This window comes from Leishmania infantum, chromosome 35, assembly GCF_000002875.2.
Source record: "Leishmania infantum JPCM5 genome chromosome 35".
In the NCBI taxonomy this organism is placed as follows: domain Eukaryota; phylum Euglenozoa; class Kinetoplastea; order Trypanosomatida; family Trypanosomatidae; genus Leishmania; species Leishmania infantum.
In genome coordinates this window covers 248,833-268,454 of record NC_009419.2, presented here as the reverse complement: position 1 = coordinate 268,454, position 19,622 = coordinate 248,833, and the positions used below count along the sequence as shown (strand labels likewise).

The window sequence follows — 19,622 nt, the reverse complement described above, 5'->3', positions numbered from 1 at the left end:
AAGGGGTATGGAGGGAGAATGTCATGCTAGAGGCAGTAATGTGCCCTACATACACAGTACTTGTCGCTGTGCACTGCTCCACCGCTTCTGTTGTGCTTAGCAATACAAGCGAGCTGCAGATGTGTGGGCTGGGAAGGAAGAAAGTAGGGAGAATACGAAACGCACAAGGAGCACTGGCCCACGTCCTTGCAGAGCTGGTATGGACCTCCTCCCTCCCCAAGCAGACGCGAGGCGAAGGAGCACCGGAAGCGAGAGGCGGGGCGGTGTGTTTGGCTCGCAAAGCCGTCTCCCCGCCCCGGAGGCTAAGCACCGCAGACTGCGAACAAAAAAAGGTAAGTTCTTGCGCGTCTCTCGCATACGCACCCCCGCCCCGAATCCACACCCCACACCACCGGTGCGGGGTAGGGGAAGTTTTGCTGATGGCCCTTGAGGTGCTTCTTTTGATTTGTTTTGGCGCGTAAAATGACGGAAACAAGCACGAAAAGAGGAAGCGAAGAAACGAAGCACGCGAACCATAAAGTCACGCCAAAGTCCGAGAACCTTCACGGAACACACGCCAAGCGGAGCGGCGCGCCGTCTCCTTCAGCTGCCGTTGCCCGCCGCCTCTCTTTTTCTCGCTTTCCCCATCCCCTTCCTTCACTGCTTGTCGCCGGTGGCCAGTGCCGATGTTCCCCCGCCCGGCAGCAATAGCATGTGTGCATATGTGTGTCGACGGGGGGGGGGCAACGCCGCTGGATCACCATCGCGAACCAACAAAACGACGCAATCCAGCAAGATCCAGGGGAGGGAGCGAGAAAAACGAAAGACGAGAGAGCATCGGCAGTTGCGCACACACGCAACCCGCGAAGAACGAGACAGCCGTAACAATCGTGCTTGGCAAGCACGTGCCTGCGCCGACAACGAGACCGACACACAAACACGCACACACGATACCTGCACCCCCTACTAGCAGCCAGGAGACAAGGGAAGAGGGCAGAGGGAGTGGGCGTTTCCATACACACAATCACATACGCATACGATCCCATACACACACATGTGTCTGCAATCATATGCGTGCGCGAATGTTTGTGCTGGTACACTCCCTTTCTCCTCTGCCACCTGTTCTTGCTTCACCAGCTCCTTCCTCACGCCACCACCGCGCGCTTCGTGTTCTTCTTGACGAAGATGGCACGGTCCTTGCGGGCTGCCTTGATGCGGCGCTGCAGGAGCGGGAAGGACAGGTTTGGAGCGTGGTATTGGGCAATGCTCAGGTGCTTCACCTCGTGGTCCGGGATGCTCTTCACGTTCAGCACCTCGATGTTGTGGTAGCGGGCGCGGTGGCGGGAGGCCAGGTCGTGGTACGCCTGGCTCACGGCGCCGGTCTTGGAGACGTCGCGGAACTCCTTGACCATGCGCGTGTAGCCGCAGCGCTGGCTGTAGTACGCGATGTCGACCAGGTAGTTGCGCGCCACCAGCTTCGCATCCTTCACGACCTTGCAGGAGAGCACGTCACCGTGCGTGGCCTTGACCTTGTTCTTGACCCTCATCATGCGCCAGAAACGGCTCTTGGCGACGACGAAGTTTGGGGCGAACACCTCAAACTTGTACACAGTCGGCTCAGGGTTCTTCTCCGAGGGCGACTCGCGGCCGACCACCTGGTAGTGGCGCAAGTGCGGCTTGACCATTGTTTTCTCTTTGGCTCGCTACACCAATGTGTGCCGGAGAGGGTGTGCGGAGGTGTGTGGAGATGTTAGAGCGAAAAAGACAGAGCGATCAAGAGGATTAAGAGAACCGGAAAGGAATGGAGGACTGGGAGCGTTGATGGCAATGGTGGACACTTCAAGACGCGAAGGCTGCGAGCGCCAGCATATGCGAAGATGCAAGCACACAGAGGGCGTTGGGAGCGCTGCCATGCCCCCTTCCGAAGAGGGGGAAAAAGGGGGCATGAGAAGTGCGTTGTTGGACGTGCGTGGCGACTACGCAATGAGTGCGCACCGACATCTCGGCAGAAGATGGCAGCCTACACGCATTGAGGGTTTCGGGGTAGCACGCGCTCGTGCAGCGGCGGCTTTGTGCGTCTTTATTCTTGTTGCTGTCCGCTCATGCGTTTGCGCGGCAAGTAGCAGAGAAAAGGCGCGCGTGCGGCGTGTCTGCGTGCGTAAGGAGCACCGGAGGCACACCGCCGCTCTAACCACATAGCAGTTAAAATACGGGGAAAAACGAAAGTTCGTGTTGCCACTTTAGGAGGATGGCGCGAGAGGCGCGCCGCGTGCGTGAGAGCAGCTTCACTCATCTCTGTCGCTCTGCATGCCTGCATCACGGTGCCCAGTGCTGTTGCTGCTCGGCAAAGAGAAGCTGCAGGACCAGGTCCATGCATGCGCGGTAATCGTCGCACCAACGGCGGCTCTCTTTGACTGACATGCGAGGAAGTCGACACGACGCGGAGGTGCACCGCATGCTTGACGCGACTCCATCCATGCTGGGCGCTCGGCCACTGCCGTCAGCAGCACCACCGTTAGTGCCGCTTCGCGTTGACCGTGCTCCAGCCGATGCATTACAGTCGGCCGCCTCGTCAGCACATGCTTGACTTGGTTTCACCGTTGGTGCACACACATTCCACCACAGCATCCGCTCTTGACTGCGGTGAACGCGTGCCACGACGATTGCGCAAGCCACACAGAGATGCGCCACCGACGCCGGTGGAGGCGCCACGGCTGCAACAGGACGCAGGCTGCTAGCACAGTCCCACATCTGAAGACTCGCCCACACCTGGTGGGCGATACAGCAACGGTTCCATCGTCGCTGCGGGCCCGCTCGTGCGGTTGCCGCAGACAAAGAGAAGAACTCAGCCGCCTCCTGGCTGAGCTGATTCCACCAATCCCTCAACAGCGCTGCAACGAGTACGGTGGCGTCCCTTGTGGATGTTGTGAAGGGGGTTTGGGAAGGCTCGCGTTGCTGCAGCGCGCACAACTCGACAGAGTCACAGGTGCTGCTGCTGCCCGTGCAAAACCAAAGTGCCAGTGAGACGGCGATGCCGTGCAGCAATACTTCCTGGAGAGCCCTGCGGCGTACTTCATCGGAAGCGGCCTTTTCGGCATCTCTCACCTCCACTGTCGCCGCCGCGGCCGCTCGACCGCTGCGTGGTACGTAAAAGGCGGATCGGCACGCCGGGCGCAGGGCAAGGTACCAGCGCGCGTAAGACGACGACTGCAGCACTTCTTCAACGTGCTTACTCGAGGTGTACAGCGGCGGCTGCGGCACATTTGGAGATTCGCTGCACTGATTCTGAATGCCTGCTGGGGCTTCGGCAGCCGTGGACACTGACCCTTCGCCGCTTGCGGATTGGCAGTCTTGATGCTTCAGCCCAAGAAGGTACGCACAACAGATCGAGTCCAGCGCCACGGTGCTGGTGGCGGCGGTTGTGCCAACCGAGCAAGAAAGAGTGGTCGCTTGGGTGGATCGATGATGCCTAAATGCCGAAACTGCGTCGTGGCGAGCCTGCGCACTAGGGCATTCGCGTCCGCGCTGTGAAAGCCAGCGACGCCGGCGCTTGCGGCTTCCGCCCACGTGCGACCGCCACATATCCGCGTTCTCCGGCGAAACGACCGAGGCACATTCCACTCCAGCGTTGCCGCACTCCTTGTCCGTGGGGGAGCCCGCGTCATGGCGTGCCGGCACTTCTGATTGCGCCTCCTCCACACCCGCCCACTCCACCGATAAAAGGGGATCTTTTTCACACCAGACGAGATGTTCGTCGCTGTGCCGACAGTGGTGCACAAAGGCCTGCGCTGTAGCGTAGTAGCGACCGTGGTGCAGCGCGGGAAAGAACGTGCTGAGCGCATCCATGTCTGCTCTGACGGTTTGCTCTCTCTTCGCACCAGTGACGCCGAGATCGAAGGAGCTGCCAGTCGTTGCTTCTTTTCGCTCTTGCTGGGACACGAGAAACTGCCAGTCGGAGGCGTACAAGACAGTGCCCAGTCGAAGACGCCACTCCATCCACTCTTGACAGGCATCTCCACCGCTGCGGTAGCTCTCGAGCTCAACTGCGCTAGCTGAGTGCGACACACAGCGCACTCTCAGCACCACCCACTGAGTAAAGCACGCGAAGTTCAATGGTGGTGCTGCGAAGCTGGCACCTGGGCCTCCGCCATAGCGGTAAAGAAATAAAGAAGCCTCATCGCCGCCTGCAGGTGGGGCTACGAGCTCTGGGCACGAGCTCCACTCTGCGACGACCACCGCCGCGGCGGTGTCGGCACATCGATCCTGCTCACGAGCCGGCTCATATGCCGAGCACCGGTGTACTCGCAAGAGCGTGCAAGACGTAGAAACGCGTTGCGGCACAGGCGTCTGGTCGAAAACCTCGAGGGCGGGGAGCTGATGCGGAATCGACACGGGCAGGCATGACGCGTGCACGCCCCTTGCTATGGTGAGCTCGGAGAGTATCGCCGGGTGGGACATAGGAAAGGGAATGGCTTTTCACCGCGTGTGTCGAGCGTTGGGCCAGTCGCCCATGCGCGTGACAGCACACGCACGCACATCAGTGAGAAAACGACAGGGTGGAAGGGTGAGGGAAGGGTAAATAGAGCCGCGATAGGGTGGCGGTGGCAGCAGCGTGCAACAGTGCCCGGGGGGGTGCGCCACGAAGCGAGAGGGATGAGCACAGCAGCGGGCCCAACTGCAGCTCATGTACCGACTCAGCTTCCACACAGGAAGAGAGACGGAATGCCCGAAGAGCAACACCTCTTCGTTAGTCCCAGTAGAGCGGAGGATGTGCGGATGGGTACACTCTGAGGTCTCACACACCCAAAGATCGAGCTCGTTGCCAACCCATACGTGCAGGTCGTGCTACTGTTGAGAGAACCTCTTTCCGGTTCCCTCAGGCGTTTTGCATGCTTGCAACACAGCTGCGAAACAAGAAAAAAAGGAGAAGACACACACACGTACACAAAATGACACCACAGCCATCTACAGCCTGTACGCACATGCACATCTCCACTGAAAAGCAAACAAAAACAAAAAAAATTATGAAAGCAACAAGAACACGACATGAAGGGACGCGCACGCGCACCTATGCAACATACCAGCACACCTGCCGATGTTACTCCTCCCTCGTCCACAATACCGAGGGGGGAAGTTAAGGGTAGGCGCAGTGGCGACGGTGTTGGAGGAGTGAGGGGCAGGGAGAGAAGCATTTGAAAATGAAGAGCACAAGCGAAGCAGAGGAAGGAGAGACGAGGCGGACACACTGAAATCCACGATAATTTCAAGTGCGTGCAAGTGTCTGGCTGTGCGCCCCCCCCCCCCCACCTCCGCCCCGTGCCTTGCCGCCACAACCGCTGAAGCACCACGGCACACATGAATTACTAATATATCCTTGATTCCGGTATCGCTTCATGCGTGTGCGCGTGTGTGTATGTGTGCTTGATCCCCTCCCTCTCCTCATGCACTGTCGAAGGAGAGAGGATGACACTAAATCTCTGGAGAAAGCGAGAGGGAAAGGGCAGCGAGCAAAGCAGGCACGGAGCAGATACCATGCAGCACAAACGAATCCCCCGCCATATGTGCTCAGCTTCTCTGCTGAGGACTTCCCAAGGGTGTCAGGGGTGTTGAGAGAGTGAGGGAGACAGCAAATGTGCTGGCTTACAGCTGTAATACAGCTGTGCCGAGTCGTCCTGCCAGGAGCACGTACACAATACACACTCTTCGTGGACGCCAACGGATTCGAGGCACCTATACGTGGACATAGGCGCGTGCTGCTCGCTTGGCCAACGCGACAAAAGCAAAAAAGGAGTGGGGAAAAAGCCGCATCCATACAAAGCCGACACCGATTTGATCTTGGTGCTCTCGCAGGTGCATTCTTTTCCCCTTTCTCTCTATCACAGGCCAAGCTGCTGCTCGAGGCTGTACGGGTCCGCCGTGTTCGACTCCTTCTGGCCGCCTGCATCAACCTTGCTGTCCGTTGGCACGTCGGGCAGCTTCGTACCTGGCATAGCCAGTGCATCGGCAAGGTAGTCAGCGTCGTTTTCTTTCTCCATGTCGAAGTCGAGCGCGTCCAGCTCGCCAAGCATCTCGTCCTCGTCAATATCGTCCGGCACGCTGTAGGCGCGGCCCATGATTTCCTGAATCTCCTGCGTGTCCGCATACAGGTCGGCGAGTTCGTCCTGCAGGTTCTCAACCTTGTCCATGTTCAGCTTCTTCATGCCCTTGCGCAGCTCCTTGTTTGCCTGCTTCATCGCGTCCACCTGCACGTGCGTGTCCTTCATCGTCTCCGTCGTGAAGTGCAGCTGATCCACGTTGAACTGCTGCTGCATCATCATGTCCTGCTGACCCTGGTACATGCGCTTCTGCTGCAGCAACTGCACGGCTCGCTGCTTGTGCCGGCTCTGCGTCATGCCCCGCGTGCGCTGGATCTGCTCCTTCACCTTCATCAGTTCGGCATCGATCTTGGCGATGCGGGCATCGACGACGTCTGAGCGGCAGCTGATGCGATTGCTGGCATCTTCCAAGGTTGGCTTGGGGGCGTTGTTGGCTTTACCGAAGAGGCGGTTCATTTTTTAATGGTACTGCTGTTAAGGCGCACGTGTGTGTGTCTGTGTGCGGTAAGCGAATCAAAAGTCGAAGGAAAGAAGGGCGGCGAAGCAGCAGAGCAACGACAGATGGAAGAGGAGCAGATGAAGGGCGTTCGCACACAACACCGCGATCAGCGTCGGCACAGCGGACCAAACTCGCTTCAGTGAAAAACAACCAAAAAAGAAAAAGAGGGATGCTGGAGGAGGGCAGCTGAAGATGCCAATGGGTGAACAAAAAAACAAAAACAGTATACGCCCACGGAGAGAGACGGGAGGGGAGGGGGAGGTAGGGCGAGATGACGTCGTGGGCGGGGGGGGAGGGAGGAGGCAAACGAAACAGACGACCACCTTCTCACACACACACACACACACACACACACACACACACGCGTACACACGCGAACCGCGAGCACCACCACCACGAAACAGAAAAGAACACGAAGAAAGCCCACAAGGCGTGAAGGGAGGACGGGGGGGTGAAGAAGGAGAGGTGTGATGGAAGGCAAGAGAGATGCAGAGCAGAACACAACAAGAAAAGAAGAAGGCTGAAGACAAAGGCGGTGATGTGAGTGAGAAAGGAGCAGCATACGGGGGTGCAAGTACGTGTGCGTATATATGAGGAGGCAGCAGCAGCACACCGAGAGAGGGAGAGAGACAGCGGCACAAAGAGAGCGTCAATGGCGGAGAAGTGTGGCGGATCAGCAAGTCTGCATATGGGAGCGCCAACGACGCGTTTCGTGCGTGTAGTACTCTTCCGTCTTTTTTTTGTTCTGTTGTGGGGTGCACCAGCGCCACATCGCCCTTGCCACACGAACGCGTTGTGGTGATTGCGCAAGCGCACACAGGCTACGCCGTTTCATTCGCCAGATACCGTGCTTATTGGCACGTGCCCCGGAGAAGGTAGGCGCAGAACTTCATTTTCCTTCTTCAACGTGTTTCCATTCTACGCGAGAGAACCTGAGCTGCACTCCACTCTACTGCCCGTAAGGCCCGTCGCAGGGACACATCCGCGATTGTGCAAAGGAGCGGTAGACACACGCGTTGCAGCAATGCTGCCGACCCATTTACCTCAACACGACCTCCACCTCCAACTCTTCTCACCGCCCGCCTCGCAGGCCGCTCGCCACCCCTGGCGCATCCCTCGAGACGGCTCAGGCTTCCCACAACAACAGTAGGCAGTGAAGATCGTGTGAGATACTTTCAAGTCATGCTGGCCCGTTGCCTATAACATGGATGGCGCAGACGTGCTAACACGGTTGCAGGGTGATCCGACGCCACGCCATCCAAGGGACTTGACCGTCGCCATCAGCAGCGATACATCGCCGTGACCTCCCTCTACGTCATACGTGCTTGGCCTTGCCACCCACCAGAAGCGGCTCGCCATTGACAAGGGATAGGGAGGGGGCGGCTGCTGTCTGGCTTCTCCCCACACAGTGTGGGGGAGTGTGTGTGTGTGTGTGTGGGGGTGCACTGGACGCTGAGATATCACGCACTGAGTTGTATCCCCACCCCTCCCGTCATCGAGGGCACCGATTCCAAGCACAAGTACGAGGGAGCAGAAAAAATAGAGAAGAACGCTTGCCCCCTCCATCGCACGCCGTCGCGGAGTCATGCGGCGAGAAAAGAGGCTCAAAACGCAGCACACACACACACGCGTCCATTCGCAACAACTGTTGGTTTTCCTGCTAACACGCGCAGTTGGATGCCGCAGGCGCCTGTGCGTGCGCGGAGGGCAATATGATGGCAGCAACCGCAAAACCACCAACAAGCAAGCAGCGTAAGCGGGGAGTGAGTGAGAGGGCCTCTCGGTGTTACATGAGCCGGCCGGGTAATGTACATCGACCGTGGGTAAGAAAAAAATTGAGCTGAGAAAAAACAGAGGTAAAGAGAGAGCGATCGCTGCGCCCCTCTCCCCATTCCCAATCCGTCACTTGCGACGTGGCGTGCTGCAGCCAAAGAGCTCTTGGCGTGTGGTGGCAATGGGCAGCGGCACAGTGGCCATGCGGCGGGGCTCAGCCCCATCGTGCGGCTGCAGCGCGCGCCGCGGAGTACACCCGGACTTTCCTAGCGGCAAAATGGAGGCAGAGACGGGAATCGCATGATGCGACATCGTCTGGCTTTCGTGCGAGCGCTGGCTCGTCCCACCAGCGCTGGCAACCTTGTCGGGCCCACGCTGCTCTTCAGAAAGGCTATCGGTGTCACCGCTGCCGAGCTCCTCAGCCACGTTCACGTCGCTGTCGTCGTCTGCCTCAACTGCCATGGCTCGGTGCTCGCGCTGGTAAGCGGCTCGCGCCCGCACGGATTGCCGCATACGCATCTTCGCAGCAGCCATTTCGGCCTGCAAGGTTTTGCGTGAGGGTAGGCCGTGGCGCACCGCAACATCGATGGCGGTTGTCGGCGACACCCAAAGGAGATTCGTGAGCGCCGCCGCGGCTGCGTCGGGCGACTCGATCGCTTCTTTTACAGCGGGGAAGAGTGCACTGTCAGTCGAATGGGGTAGGGTCAGGATTGGCGGAAGGTCGAGAACCGGCCGCGATGCTGTGCTGCCCGCTGTAGTGCGGGCATTGCCGTGCGCCACTGTGGCGGCTTTGGTGCTGAGGGCGATCGTGTGGCCATCCTCAACGCATCCCTCCGTGGTGCGTAGCGCCTCTGCGACGCCGCTGCAGGATTCCACCGGCTGCGTTGTCCACTCCAGCAGCGTCTTCATCACCCTCTTCGAGTTCCACAGACGCGCCTTCTCACGGGCAGCGTCGCGGCGCCGCTGCCGTTCCACATACCACGCCGAATTGGCCGAGTCCGGCACGAACGCCGACCCGACCGATGCAGCCGCGATACTAGTGGTGACTTTCTGCGCAGCCGCCGCGTGGTCCGGCAATAGAGCGCTGGAGGCGCCGACACGTCTTAACACTGGTGTGAGGTAGGCGTCGGACACCAAGACCTGTGCAGCCGTCGGCGGGTTCACCACACGCAGTTGTGGCGACCCGCTTTTCTGCGAGGAGCCGCCGATGCGCGTCTTTGGCTGCTTCGCCGTCGACCTTCCCCACTGGCCCGTCGCCGCTGACGCCTGTCGCACGCTGCACTGCGGGAGACCCAACGCAACAGTGCCGCTTCGCAACGCTGGATGGCTCATGGCAGCACCAGAGAGTTTGCGCTTCCTCTCCGCTGTCTTATTCCCTGCGGTGCCGAGATCCGCCTGCTCGAGTGTAATCAGACGCTGCAGCGCCTCCTCGCGACGCCGGTGGTGGTTGACTTGCTGTATGACCGTCGCCGCGACGCCACCGCCAGCGAGACACCTGTGGGACGCGTTGGCTTCGGTGCCCAGATCGGCGTCGGCGTCTACGAAACGCTCATGTAACAGATGCGGCGCCGTCGCCGACCCACTCATCGCCGCGTGGCGCGCTTTCCCCGGCGCTTTGCTGCGGAGGAGGCGACCGTGCTCTGCGGTCACACCGGGCCGCCGGTCTGCAGAGGCGCGCCGGACCAGTTGCGCGTGTACGCCGTACCCGCTACGGTGCGCGACGACCACACGAGACAACTGATTTTGAAAGGGCGCCGTTGGCACTGGGGGCTGCGTTGATCGAGGCTCGCCACTCTCATCCGTGAAGCCAAGCTGGCGCCGCGGCGTAGCCCCGTGTCTCGCCACTTGCTGTGACAAGCCGTTTGGTGTGACGCCGTAGAAAGACTCACCGGGTGCCGTAGAGATGGGGGCGCTGGCCGGCGGCGTCCCTAACATCTCGCTGTTCACAACTTCGATGTTGCAGGGCATCGACTCGATGACGGGCGATGCCCCCTCCGGCAGCAGCGGTGGCGGCGACGGCGTATTATCATCTGCGGACGCGAAACGGTCTGCAACGGACGGCAACAACGATGGCCCTAAAGGAGTGCTTTGCTTCGGCTGCATCCCTGTCAATGCCCCCGACGCGCACTGCGATGGGGCACTTCCGACCGAGTTTTGCACGACCACGCGTAGCACCTGGCGCAGACGCTCCCGCACGGACGAGGCGCCCGTCTCACACTCTGACAAGCGACGGTGGCGAACGGAGCGGTGTCCGCCTGTAGAACGGCCGGCACAGCAGCGGTCAGCGAAGGCGAGGATGAGCGGGGAGGGGAGCGGTGCTGCCCTTCCTGCTGTCCCCGACGGCACAAACGGCAGTGTCGCAGACTCACAGCACGTGTTGCCCCTGTCCTCGTCGCGGTGGGATCGGTGCTTCGCGGCGGGCGGGCTGCTCGATAAGGTGGCCGTTGGGATCTCGGCTGTAGCATCCGGTAAGAGGGATGCGCACCAGGCGTGCACCACGGTGCGCGGCCGCGGCGCTGCCGCTGGTGCGTCGCCTTGGGGCTCCACGGGGTCCACTAATTGTGCAAACGCGCGGACATCAGCGGCCAGCACTGCCCATGCGCTATCGATGAGCTTTGCCTCCTCCTCGCCCTCGCCCTCGCCCTCGCCGGGCGCCGCGTGCTTCCACTCGCTTGCCGTCATGCCGCCCCAAGAGTTGTTGTGCATGTAAAACCGCGTCAAGGCGGCCGAGAGCTCCGTATCTTCGCCACCTAACAGACGCTCGCGCACGTACTGCTGCCGCCACGGCTCGTACGCCTGCCTGGCGGCCCTCGGCAGCTTCGTCATACTCGGTTGCACCCGCACAGGGACATCGTAGCGGCGGCGTTTGCTTTGGTCCGCACCTTCACCTGGACGGAACAGTGGAATGCCGCTGAGCTCGCTGTTTAGTGCGACGTTGGGGGCGGACGGCAACGCCCACGACGGCAGCTCCCAGAGCATAACGACAGAGTCCTCTCCGGTCGTGAGAAGTTGAGGAGCAGTGACTGCCGCGCCGCCTACATCAGCTGGCACTGTCGTGAAGAAAGCGCCAGAGACGGCGTCCGCGTGCGCCAGCCAGCGATCAAGCATGCGCCCTTTCCCACCCACCAGCCCGTGCCGCGAGCACCACCCAGTGGTGCTCGCGGCAGGCTTCGGCAGCGTCTGCGCGTCTGCAGCGACCACCTGGCGTGCGGCCTGCAGGACGGTGGTGATGTCGAGCAACGTCACCACACCGCTCTGGTCGCCGCAGGCGACCAGCCACCGTGCGGCGTATTGATGCACGGCGAGTGCGGTAATTGGCTCACGCGTCGGCACCGCGCGGCACTGCCACAGCTCCCGGCCGTGCTGCACGTCCCAAAGCTGCACGAGGCCGTCGTTGCTGCCGGACAGCACCAGGCAGACGGCTGTCTCAGCACTGTCTGGCGCAGAGGCGGCGGTGTCGTGCGGGATGTGCACCAGGCGTGACAAGAAGCCCGCCAGCGATGAGTCCACGAGTTCCACCACGGCCACCGAACTACTGTTCGCCTGCGTTTCTGCCTCTTCATCTGCCAACTCAAGAATGGTCGAGTCATCCAGTAAGATCAGAGGACCGGGAAAGACCGCCGTAGGCCGGGGCGCCCGCATGGACAGGTTTGAGACTCGCCAGTTCAGCTGCTGTGCCACCGCCCACCCAGGGGGCAGCGGGTCGCACGGGACTGCAGACGTGGCCGCGCTCGAGAGGGGTGCCGTGTACAAGACACGCCGACCACCAACGACAAGCAGATCGACACACGGAAGCCCTAGAACGCTCACGATGCTGTTTTTATCGTCTGCGCGCCAGTCGGAAAGATGGAGCTCACGCACCGGTGCAATCAGCTCCGTCGCTCCGTCAACAGTCACAGGTGCGTGGTTGCCTTCCGGCCCCGTCGTGGCACGCGAAAGTCGCAGCGGATACATATACAGGCGGCCTTCCTCACTTGCGGCATGCGACTCCTCGTAACCCATTCCACGCATGGCGTGACACGCAGCGAGGGCGTAGGTCGTCACCACCCCCGCGGCGCTGCCTGCGTGCGTTACGTTGGCCGTCCTCGCCACCACATTGACCGCTGCAAGGGCATCCACGGAGGCGCCGGCGACACCAGTGCCGACGCGGAGTGACAGTTGCCGCAGAAGCCGAGGCTGGGAAAACCCACCCGTACCGGGTTCCGGTGAGGAGTCGCGGAGAAGGCAGTCGTACTGCCCGATGACAGGCTCTGATCCGTGTGCAATGAACAGGGACGGCTGCTGCAGATGCGAGGGCTCGTCAGTGGCTTCCGTGTCGCACAAGGCGACAGATCGAACGCCAGCCGCAATGCGCCACGCGCGCAGCACCTGTGCTGTAGGGTTTCTCTGCCTTCCAGCGGGTAGCCGCCATAAGAGCACGTGGTGCGCATCCGCCGTCACGACGCACTTCAGGGACGAGCACCAGGCGGTGAATATGATCGACGCTGTGTGCCCGCGCGTCACACCAAACTCCGCCGCATGGGCGAGGTACCACGGCACCAAACATAGTCCACCCAGCAGCACTCGGTCAGCACCGTTTACGCCGTCGTAGCGGGCAAGACGCACGTCTTTGGCCATACCGCTGACACTGTCGACCGGTCCAGACGACACAGCAACGGCAGCGGCCCGTGACTCAATCTCGTAGGTGATGAGCTTGCCCGAGAGGGCATCGAAGATGCGCACAACTCGCTCCGTGTCCAGCACGAGCAGAAATAGACCCACCTGGAAGCCGCGTGGCAGTGAAGTGCTGCTGCCTGCGTCGTCACAGCTGACGACGTCCGGTGACACCTCGTTGTGGCACTCTGCGAGTAGCTTCCGACGGAAAAGGCTTACGTCCACCGGGTAGCCGCCTCGTGCGGCCATCGATGGTGGGCTGGATGGTGATGAGGAGGTGCCGTCAGCGCCGCCCCTTGGCACCAAGGTGGTCGCGGTGTCGCGCAACGACACAATGCGTATTGGAGTAGATGAGCTGCCTAGCATGAGGCTCCACCAGCAGAGTGTGTGATCGGCGCTGCCAGTGATGAGCAACTGCTGCTCGGCATCGACGCAGCAGCATGTGACAAGCCGCGAATGACCATGGGCGCTGCCTACGCGCTGCCGCAGCGCCGACGCTCGTGGTGGAACGGGCATCGAGGAGGACGGGTGCACACGGGACATGGGCGTGGGTAGCGAGACGACTACGTTGAGCTGCCGTAGTGGCGCACGCAAGCACGAAAGCCGTCGCAGCTGCGTCGTACCGTCTTCACTCACAGAGACAACCACGTCGCGGCTCACGATCACCTCTATGCAGAGCACCGCCGCTGAGTGGAGGAGACCCGAGAAGACGGGAACGCGCACCGCTGGCGGGTCCAGACGTGTCTCGCCGTGCTGGTGCAGGGCGAACCAGCGCTGGGGCAGCACATAGACCTGCACGAGGCCCTGCGGGAAACCAAGCAGTAGAAGTGGATCCAGGGCTGATTGGGACGACGAAGACGACGCGCCGATATTGCTGGTGTGAATCACGGCAGGCGCTGCGGCGAGCGCGATGGCGCACGCGTACCACTGCCGAGGCATGGTGGAGGTGTGCGTGGAGGTCATCGAGGTTTTGGCGACGCTGAAGTGCATCAGCACATCTGCGATCATCATCTCGTGCGGCGCCAAATGCTCGTAGGTTGGAGCCACCGTGCGCAGGCCTTGAAAGTATTCGTTGGAGGGACTGGCGCGAGCTTCACGGGCCTCGTTTCTGTACGCGCGCACTGTGTAGACGGGTCTGCGCACGAACGCCGTGTCAGAAGAGGGTGCAAGGCGATAGCTATACGCGTCCGCCGCGTACCACGCCAGAACTTTAGAAGTGCGTTGAGTAAACTGCCGGCTTCCCTCGGCCAGCGCGCCATTGTCGTTGTCCTCGATGGCGTCTTCCCTTCCCGAGCCGGCGCGCGTGGGGCCGCTTCCTGTCGCCGCGACTGCGCCACAGCGCTCCAGAGATTCCCCACGTGCCCCACGCAACGTGCGGATGGTCTCGCCTGTGCCAGTGCGGCACAGCGTCAGCGTTCCGTCGGTAGAGGCGATCACCGCCACCTCAGAGTTGCCGACCTCCCGGCCACTTGTGCGCAGGTCGGTGACGGGGCCACCGAGCGTGACGACATGGACTTCCGGAATGAGCGCGGGGCGTTCCGCAGAGGACAAGGAGGTTGCGTGCGACGAGGATACGCGGGGCTGCAGCTCCGACCGCCACAGCTTCACGGCCCCGTCGGCGCCACCTGTCAGATAGCGGCACGCCGCCGCACACCACACCAGGCGTGTGATGATGTCGCGGTGGAAGAGAAGGTGGATGAAGGGGTGTTGCCGGGCCCAGTCATCGCGGTACACGGGTGCCTCCTCTAGCCGGAATGGCGTGGGGAGGAGTGTATCAGGGGTGAAGTTGTGAGGAGGGGACTTTGGTGGTGACGGACTGGGCGTTAGCGCTCCAGACTGGGACGAGTGCATGCTTGACAGGCAGGGGAATGGTGAGAGGGCTGGCGTGTTTCTGTAGGTGTGTAGGCTCTGGTAGCTACGGCGTTGGGGTTCGAGCAAGCGCGTGCGCACCGACCTTCACGTGTGCGCGGAAAGCCAAAAGGAAGAGGTGCGGGAGAGGAGGAGGGGGAGGGGGACGTGGCTGTCAAAGACAAGCGAAGCGGGTGCAACTAGACTCGAAGTCGCCGCAACAAGAGGGTAGGGAAGGGGATGGGGGGGAGGGAGGGAGTGTCCTCCCGCACGCACCTCCCCTCCTCCTCCACCGCGACGACGACGAACACAGAAGGCGAGACACGGAATGTGGGTGCACGCAATACGACTGTTCGGTGAGGTCCCCTGTTGCATATGCAAGAGAGTCGCGGTGATGTGTGTGTGTGTGTGCGTATGGGAGAGACCGGCGAGAGTATTGATGGACTTCGCAAGCCGGGATACGCGAGACGGGAAAAGGATAGAGGAAGCTCACAAACACAAGCGCAGGACACAGACGAGAGCATGAGCACAGGGACAAATGCCGCGGCGCACAGCGGTGGCCCCCCATCGAACGAGCATGCAATAAAAGGAAGTCTGTCGAAGCGTGAAAGAAGAACGGGTGCGCGCGCCCACAAGCATGCGTACACGCGTGCTGCGATGGCCGCTTGAGTCATCTGTGAGAGAGAGACGAGAAGGCAACAAAAATGCAGCAGGCCGAAGAGAATATGGGAGAGGGCGGGGCCACAGGAGACAGAGGCAGGAAGGCTGCGCGCGCCACCGCAGCGGTGGCGCGCGGTGGAGAGGAGTGAGGGTCACCGCGTCAAGAGAAGCAGAGGCGGCGCTGCACCTCACGTACACCGAAAGGGTTAGGAGGGCGGAGAGAGAGATGGTGGTTGTGGAAGATAAACCAACAAATTCACGAAGAGGAAGCAAACACGCAAAAGACCTGCGCCATCCTGCATTCATCCGCGATACATAAGTGTGAGGGAAGAGGGAAGGGGAGGGAGGGAGGGTGACTACACTGTGATGCGTTCCAGAACCTTGTACAGCCTCTCTGCATACTTATCCGGCGCAATCACGCTGATGGCACGCCGATCGTTGACGAAGCCCTTCGCAAAGCTCTCCAACTTCTTGACCGAGTTGTATGTCTGCAGCACATCGATGATGCCAAGGTAATACACCTCCTCACGCGCGGTCGTGTCGTCACCAGAAGTGTGGATCGGTAACGACAGCAATCCACCGTCACATCCGTGGATGCAGACGTAGACATCATCGTCACAGTCGCTTCGTTGCGCATCAACGGAGAACGGCGGCAGCGTCGGTTCCATTGCCCCCACGCTAATGCCCGCCCCGTCCGCGGCAGCCGTTTTGTCAGTCGCGTACATGACCTCACTGCAGGTTTGTCCGATGTGCCCCTGTGTCGCGACAGCGCTGCTGCCGAGGGTGCTCACGTGGCCGTCGTGGTGCTGCCGGCGCAGGAGCAGGAGCGTCTTGGAGGGACCCTCTTCGCTTGAGAAGAGGCGACTACGGACACCGATCATGCAGCTGTAGTCCACCACGTTGAGCTGGCGCAAGAAGCCAACGTCGGAGCGTAGCTGGGCAAGCACGATGGCGCGCTGATACGTGCCGCAGATGATGAGCTGCGGAGGTAGATCGTTATCCTTGAGCAGGAGGGCGCCGAAGGCCGTACGCGGCGGCGGTTTGCCCGGCTGGAGCGCCGTCCGGTTCACTGTGCTGCCCTTCACATCGTAGATGCGGTGAATGTAGTACGGCGTCGCAAAGACATTCTGCATAAGGACAAAGTGCTGCACCACTCCCGCCTTCCACCACCGCAGCGTCGCCAGCGCGTAGAAGCGCGGCAGCAGCGTATGCGGGTTGCGCTCGCAATAACGCACATACGCCGGCAGGAACTTCCGTAGAAGAAACTCCATCTCTCTGGGCCGAACCGTCTTCATTACAAAGTCGCTGAAGTACAGCAAGGTTGTCCCGCTCTTGCCAGGCGACACAGTGATGCGCCACGCAGTTGTCTCGTCCGCACCAGCTGAGGAGCCGACACGGAGACGCTGCTGCGTCTGTGCTGCGCGCCAGCGCAGACGGTCTGCCCCTTCACCGCTGTCCGCATCGGACTGCGACGCCGACGAGGTTGGTGCAAAGGAGCGGCGGAAGCGTTCAACGTCCATGCGCAGAAAGTCGCGAATTTGGTTGAAGATAACCGGCGCGTGCATCTCGACCTGCACCTCGTCAAGGCGACTGAAGTGCTTCTTGGGGACGTGCACGCGGCGGTCACCGCTGGCCGCTGCCACGAAGGCGACGCCGGCTTTGGAGTTTGTGGGGCTGGATGCAGCAGACGCGTTGCGGGACGCTAATGACGACTGCTTGGCCCCATCCTTGCCGCTGCCGTAGCGCGACAGGTGCTTGCCTGTCCAGTCTGACTTGGTGGTCTTCGAAGGTAGATCGGTGGAGAGACGAGCGAGCAGTAGACGGGCAAACGGGTCGAGGTTGTCGTCGTGGGCGCCGAGCATGTCGCTCTCCCTCTCTGGAGCCTCTTCGTCGTCGTTTCCGGCTGCGGTGCTTCCTAGGTCGTCGTCGCGACGCGCACCGCTGCTGAGCAACGCATCCTTGCCGGCGCCCTCCGCGAAGCAGCGGCGCAGCTCTGCGTCACGGTTCTCTGCCTCGAACGCCGGCAAACTCTCCTCCGCCGCCTGCGACGACGTCAAGCGCCGTGGGGCGTCTTGCACGCAGCGAAAGGGCAGGAGCAGCGACTCCTCAATGGCTCGCTTCAGCGCCGTGTCACTCACGCCCTTGGGGTAGAGCAGTTGGGGGACCTTTACGGAGGTTGGAGCGGCTGCCATCGACTCTGGCTGCGGGAGTACAGAGGCGGTTCCGGTCGTCAGCGTCGTGGAGCCGGAGGTGGAGCCAGAGGTGCCGCCGGCAGCACACCCGTCGGAATGAGGACCCAGCAGGGAAGAGGCTGAGGCGGGCGAGGAGGAGGACGATGGCATCTCCGCAAAAGACGTCGCTCTCGAATGCGAGCCGTGTGGAAGGCGCTTCTCCGGCGAGGACGACAACGCCGGCGCGGCTGCGTCGTTTGCCGGTCGCGCTTGAATTGTGTCAAGCAGCGCCGCCTCCAGCACCTTGCAGAGGTACCAGCTGTTATTCTTCACAGCGTCGCTCACGGCACGGCCAATTTGATTCGGGTTCCTCGTAGGCCCACTGTAAGCGGATGTAGCGGTTGCCGCAGCGTTCTTGTGGCCATTTTCCCTGCCGCGTCTTGTGCCACTGTCGATCCTCTTCCCCCTGCCATCCCACGCTGCCACGCTGCGGTTGAGAGGGGGCTGCGCCCCTTCTCCACCTTGTCCGGCACCTGCGCCCCGCGGCACGGCACCGAGAGGCGCTGTTTCTGTGCTGTCATTTTCACGGCTCGGCCCAGCGGCACCGCTGCCTGCCGCATCGTAAATGGGGCCCAACATCTGCTCCAGCCGCAGCCGGCGCTGCGATTTGCGGTCCTGAAAGCGCTGCAGCATCGCCTCAGCCGACAAGTCTTCAGCAGCGTGCGCGCCGGAGGAGGCGGACTTGTCAGCCGGCGCTCGCGAAGCCGTCGCTGAGGAAGGGCTGGCCAGCAGGGCATGCCGCTGATCTATTTGATCGCAGCCGTCCTCGATGATGTCGAGCTTTGCCGCCGGTGCCAGCGGCGGTGGGGCCGGTGATGGTGGCGCTGCTGCCGTCTGCATCGACTGCGCCGGCGCCGCCTTTACAGGTGGAGACGCGGGCGAGACCGGCGTGGCCGTGCCGCTTGAGTTACCCCGCTCTGCCTCAAGTTGCTCTTGCTGAGGGAGCTCGCTGTACAGCTGCTCGGCGTCGCGCAGTAGCGACCGCGCCACTGCGGTGCGCTGCTGCCTTTCCCTTATCCGTTGCAGCATGCGGGTGCGTAGGGCTGTGGCTTCTTCGTCTATTATGTCGGAACGCGCCTGCTGCGGCGCCGCTTCTGCAACGTCTGATACGGCTAAAGCACTATCAGAGACAGGACAAACTGCCGCTGCACTGGTGTTAGCCAGTAACTGATGCTGCTGCTCGCGCAGCTTGAGAAGTTGCAGCCGCAGGAGATGATTTTCGCGCCTCAGTCGACGCAGCTGCAGATCTTTCTCTGTCTCGTTGGTGCGTGCAGAGGGTGTTGCCGGAGGAGGTACTGTGTCCTCGCAATCGTGGGGAACGGCTCCATCGGTGCCGCCGTCCACTGAGGCCATGGCAGGCGCATCGCGTGACTCCATCCGGTGAACCGGTGCGCGGTCACACTTGTGCGCCACGAAGTGACGGTGTTTCGCAGGTAACGAAGGAGATGACGAGCAAATGTGGCGACAGTTTGGCTTCGGTACGGGGGCCGCTCGAGCGTGTGTGTGCGTGCTTGGAGGCATGCATGTACACGTAGACGCACACCTCTATGTGGCGTATGTGTGTATGCGTATGTATTCGAAGATAGGGAAGAGGAGGCGATGGTGATCTTTCTCGACAGAGAAATTAAGAAAAACAAAGAAACCTGCACCTATGTAGTGTGCAGGTGCGCGAAAGGATGAGAAACAGAACAGAGATGCGTTGAGATGGGCGTCTTTGTGCGTGGACACGTGCGCAGGCCAGACTGCACGTGGGCGGCGCAGGCAGCGGCATGCCGAGAGAAAGAGCGCGCGAGGAGAGGAGAGGGGGGGGGGGTGCATGCGGCACATCCCTGCGGCGCCACCGCAGACACACACACACAGAGACGCGTTCGCCTGCCCCCTCCG

At 61.4% G+C, this 19,622-nt stretch overlaps 5 protein-coding genes across 5 annotated transcripts; all 5 read right to left on the bottom strand.

Moving 5' to 3' along the window:
• Nucleotides 1-1,124: 1,124 nt before the first annotated feature.
• On the bottom strand, nt 1,125-1,664 carry LINJ_35_0600 (putative 60S ribosomal protein L18a; the record flags this gene model as incomplete). The annotated part of the gene is made up of 1 exon (XM_001468839.1): nt 1,125-1,664. The coding sequence occupies one exon, from the start codon at nt 1,662-1,664 to the stop codon at nt 1,125-1,127; it is 540 nt and encodes a 179-aa protein (XP_001468876.1).
• A 631-nt stretch (nt 1,665-2,295) lies between these two features.
• Nucleotides 2,296-4,437, bottom strand: LINJ_35_0590 (conserved hypothetical protein; the record flags this gene model as incomplete). Its single annotated transcript, XM_001468838.1, has 1 exon — nt 2,296-4,437. The coding sequence occupies one exon, from the start codon at nt 4,435-4,437 to the stop codon at nt 2,296-2,298; it is 2,142 nt and encodes a 713-aa protein (XP_001468875.1).
• Nucleotides 4,438-5,855: 1,418 nt separating this feature from the next.
• On the bottom strand, nt 5,856-6,530 carry LINJ_35_0580 (conserved SNF-7-like protein; the record flags this gene model as incomplete). The annotated part of the gene is made up of 1 exon (XM_001468837.1): nt 5,856-6,530. One exon carries the CDS (start codon nt 6,528-6,530, stop codon nt 5,856-5,858), a length of 675 nt encoding a protein of 224 aa, XP_001468874.1.
• Nucleotides 6,531-8,475: 1,945 nt separating this feature from the next.
• Nucleotides 8,476-14,850, bottom strand: LINJ_35_0570 (conserved hypothetical protein; the record flags this gene model as incomplete). The annotated part of the gene is made up of 1 exon (XM_001468836.1): nt 8,476-14,850. One exon carries the CDS (start codon nt 14,848-14,850, stop codon nt 8,476-8,478), a length of 6,375 nt encoding a protein of 2,124 aa, XP_001468873.1.
• Nucleotides 14,851-15,863: 1,013 nt separating this feature from the next.
• LINJ_35_0560 (putative phosphatidylinositol-4-phosphate 5-kinase-like) lies at nt 15,864-19,259 on the bottom strand (the record flags this gene model as incomplete). The annotated part of the gene is made up of 1 exon (XM_001468835.1): nt 15,864-19,259. One exon carries the CDS (start codon nt 19,257-19,259, stop codon nt 15,864-15,866), a length of 3,396 nt encoding a protein of 1,131 aa, XP_001468872.1.
• Nucleotides 19,260-19,622: the final 363 nt, after the last annotated feature.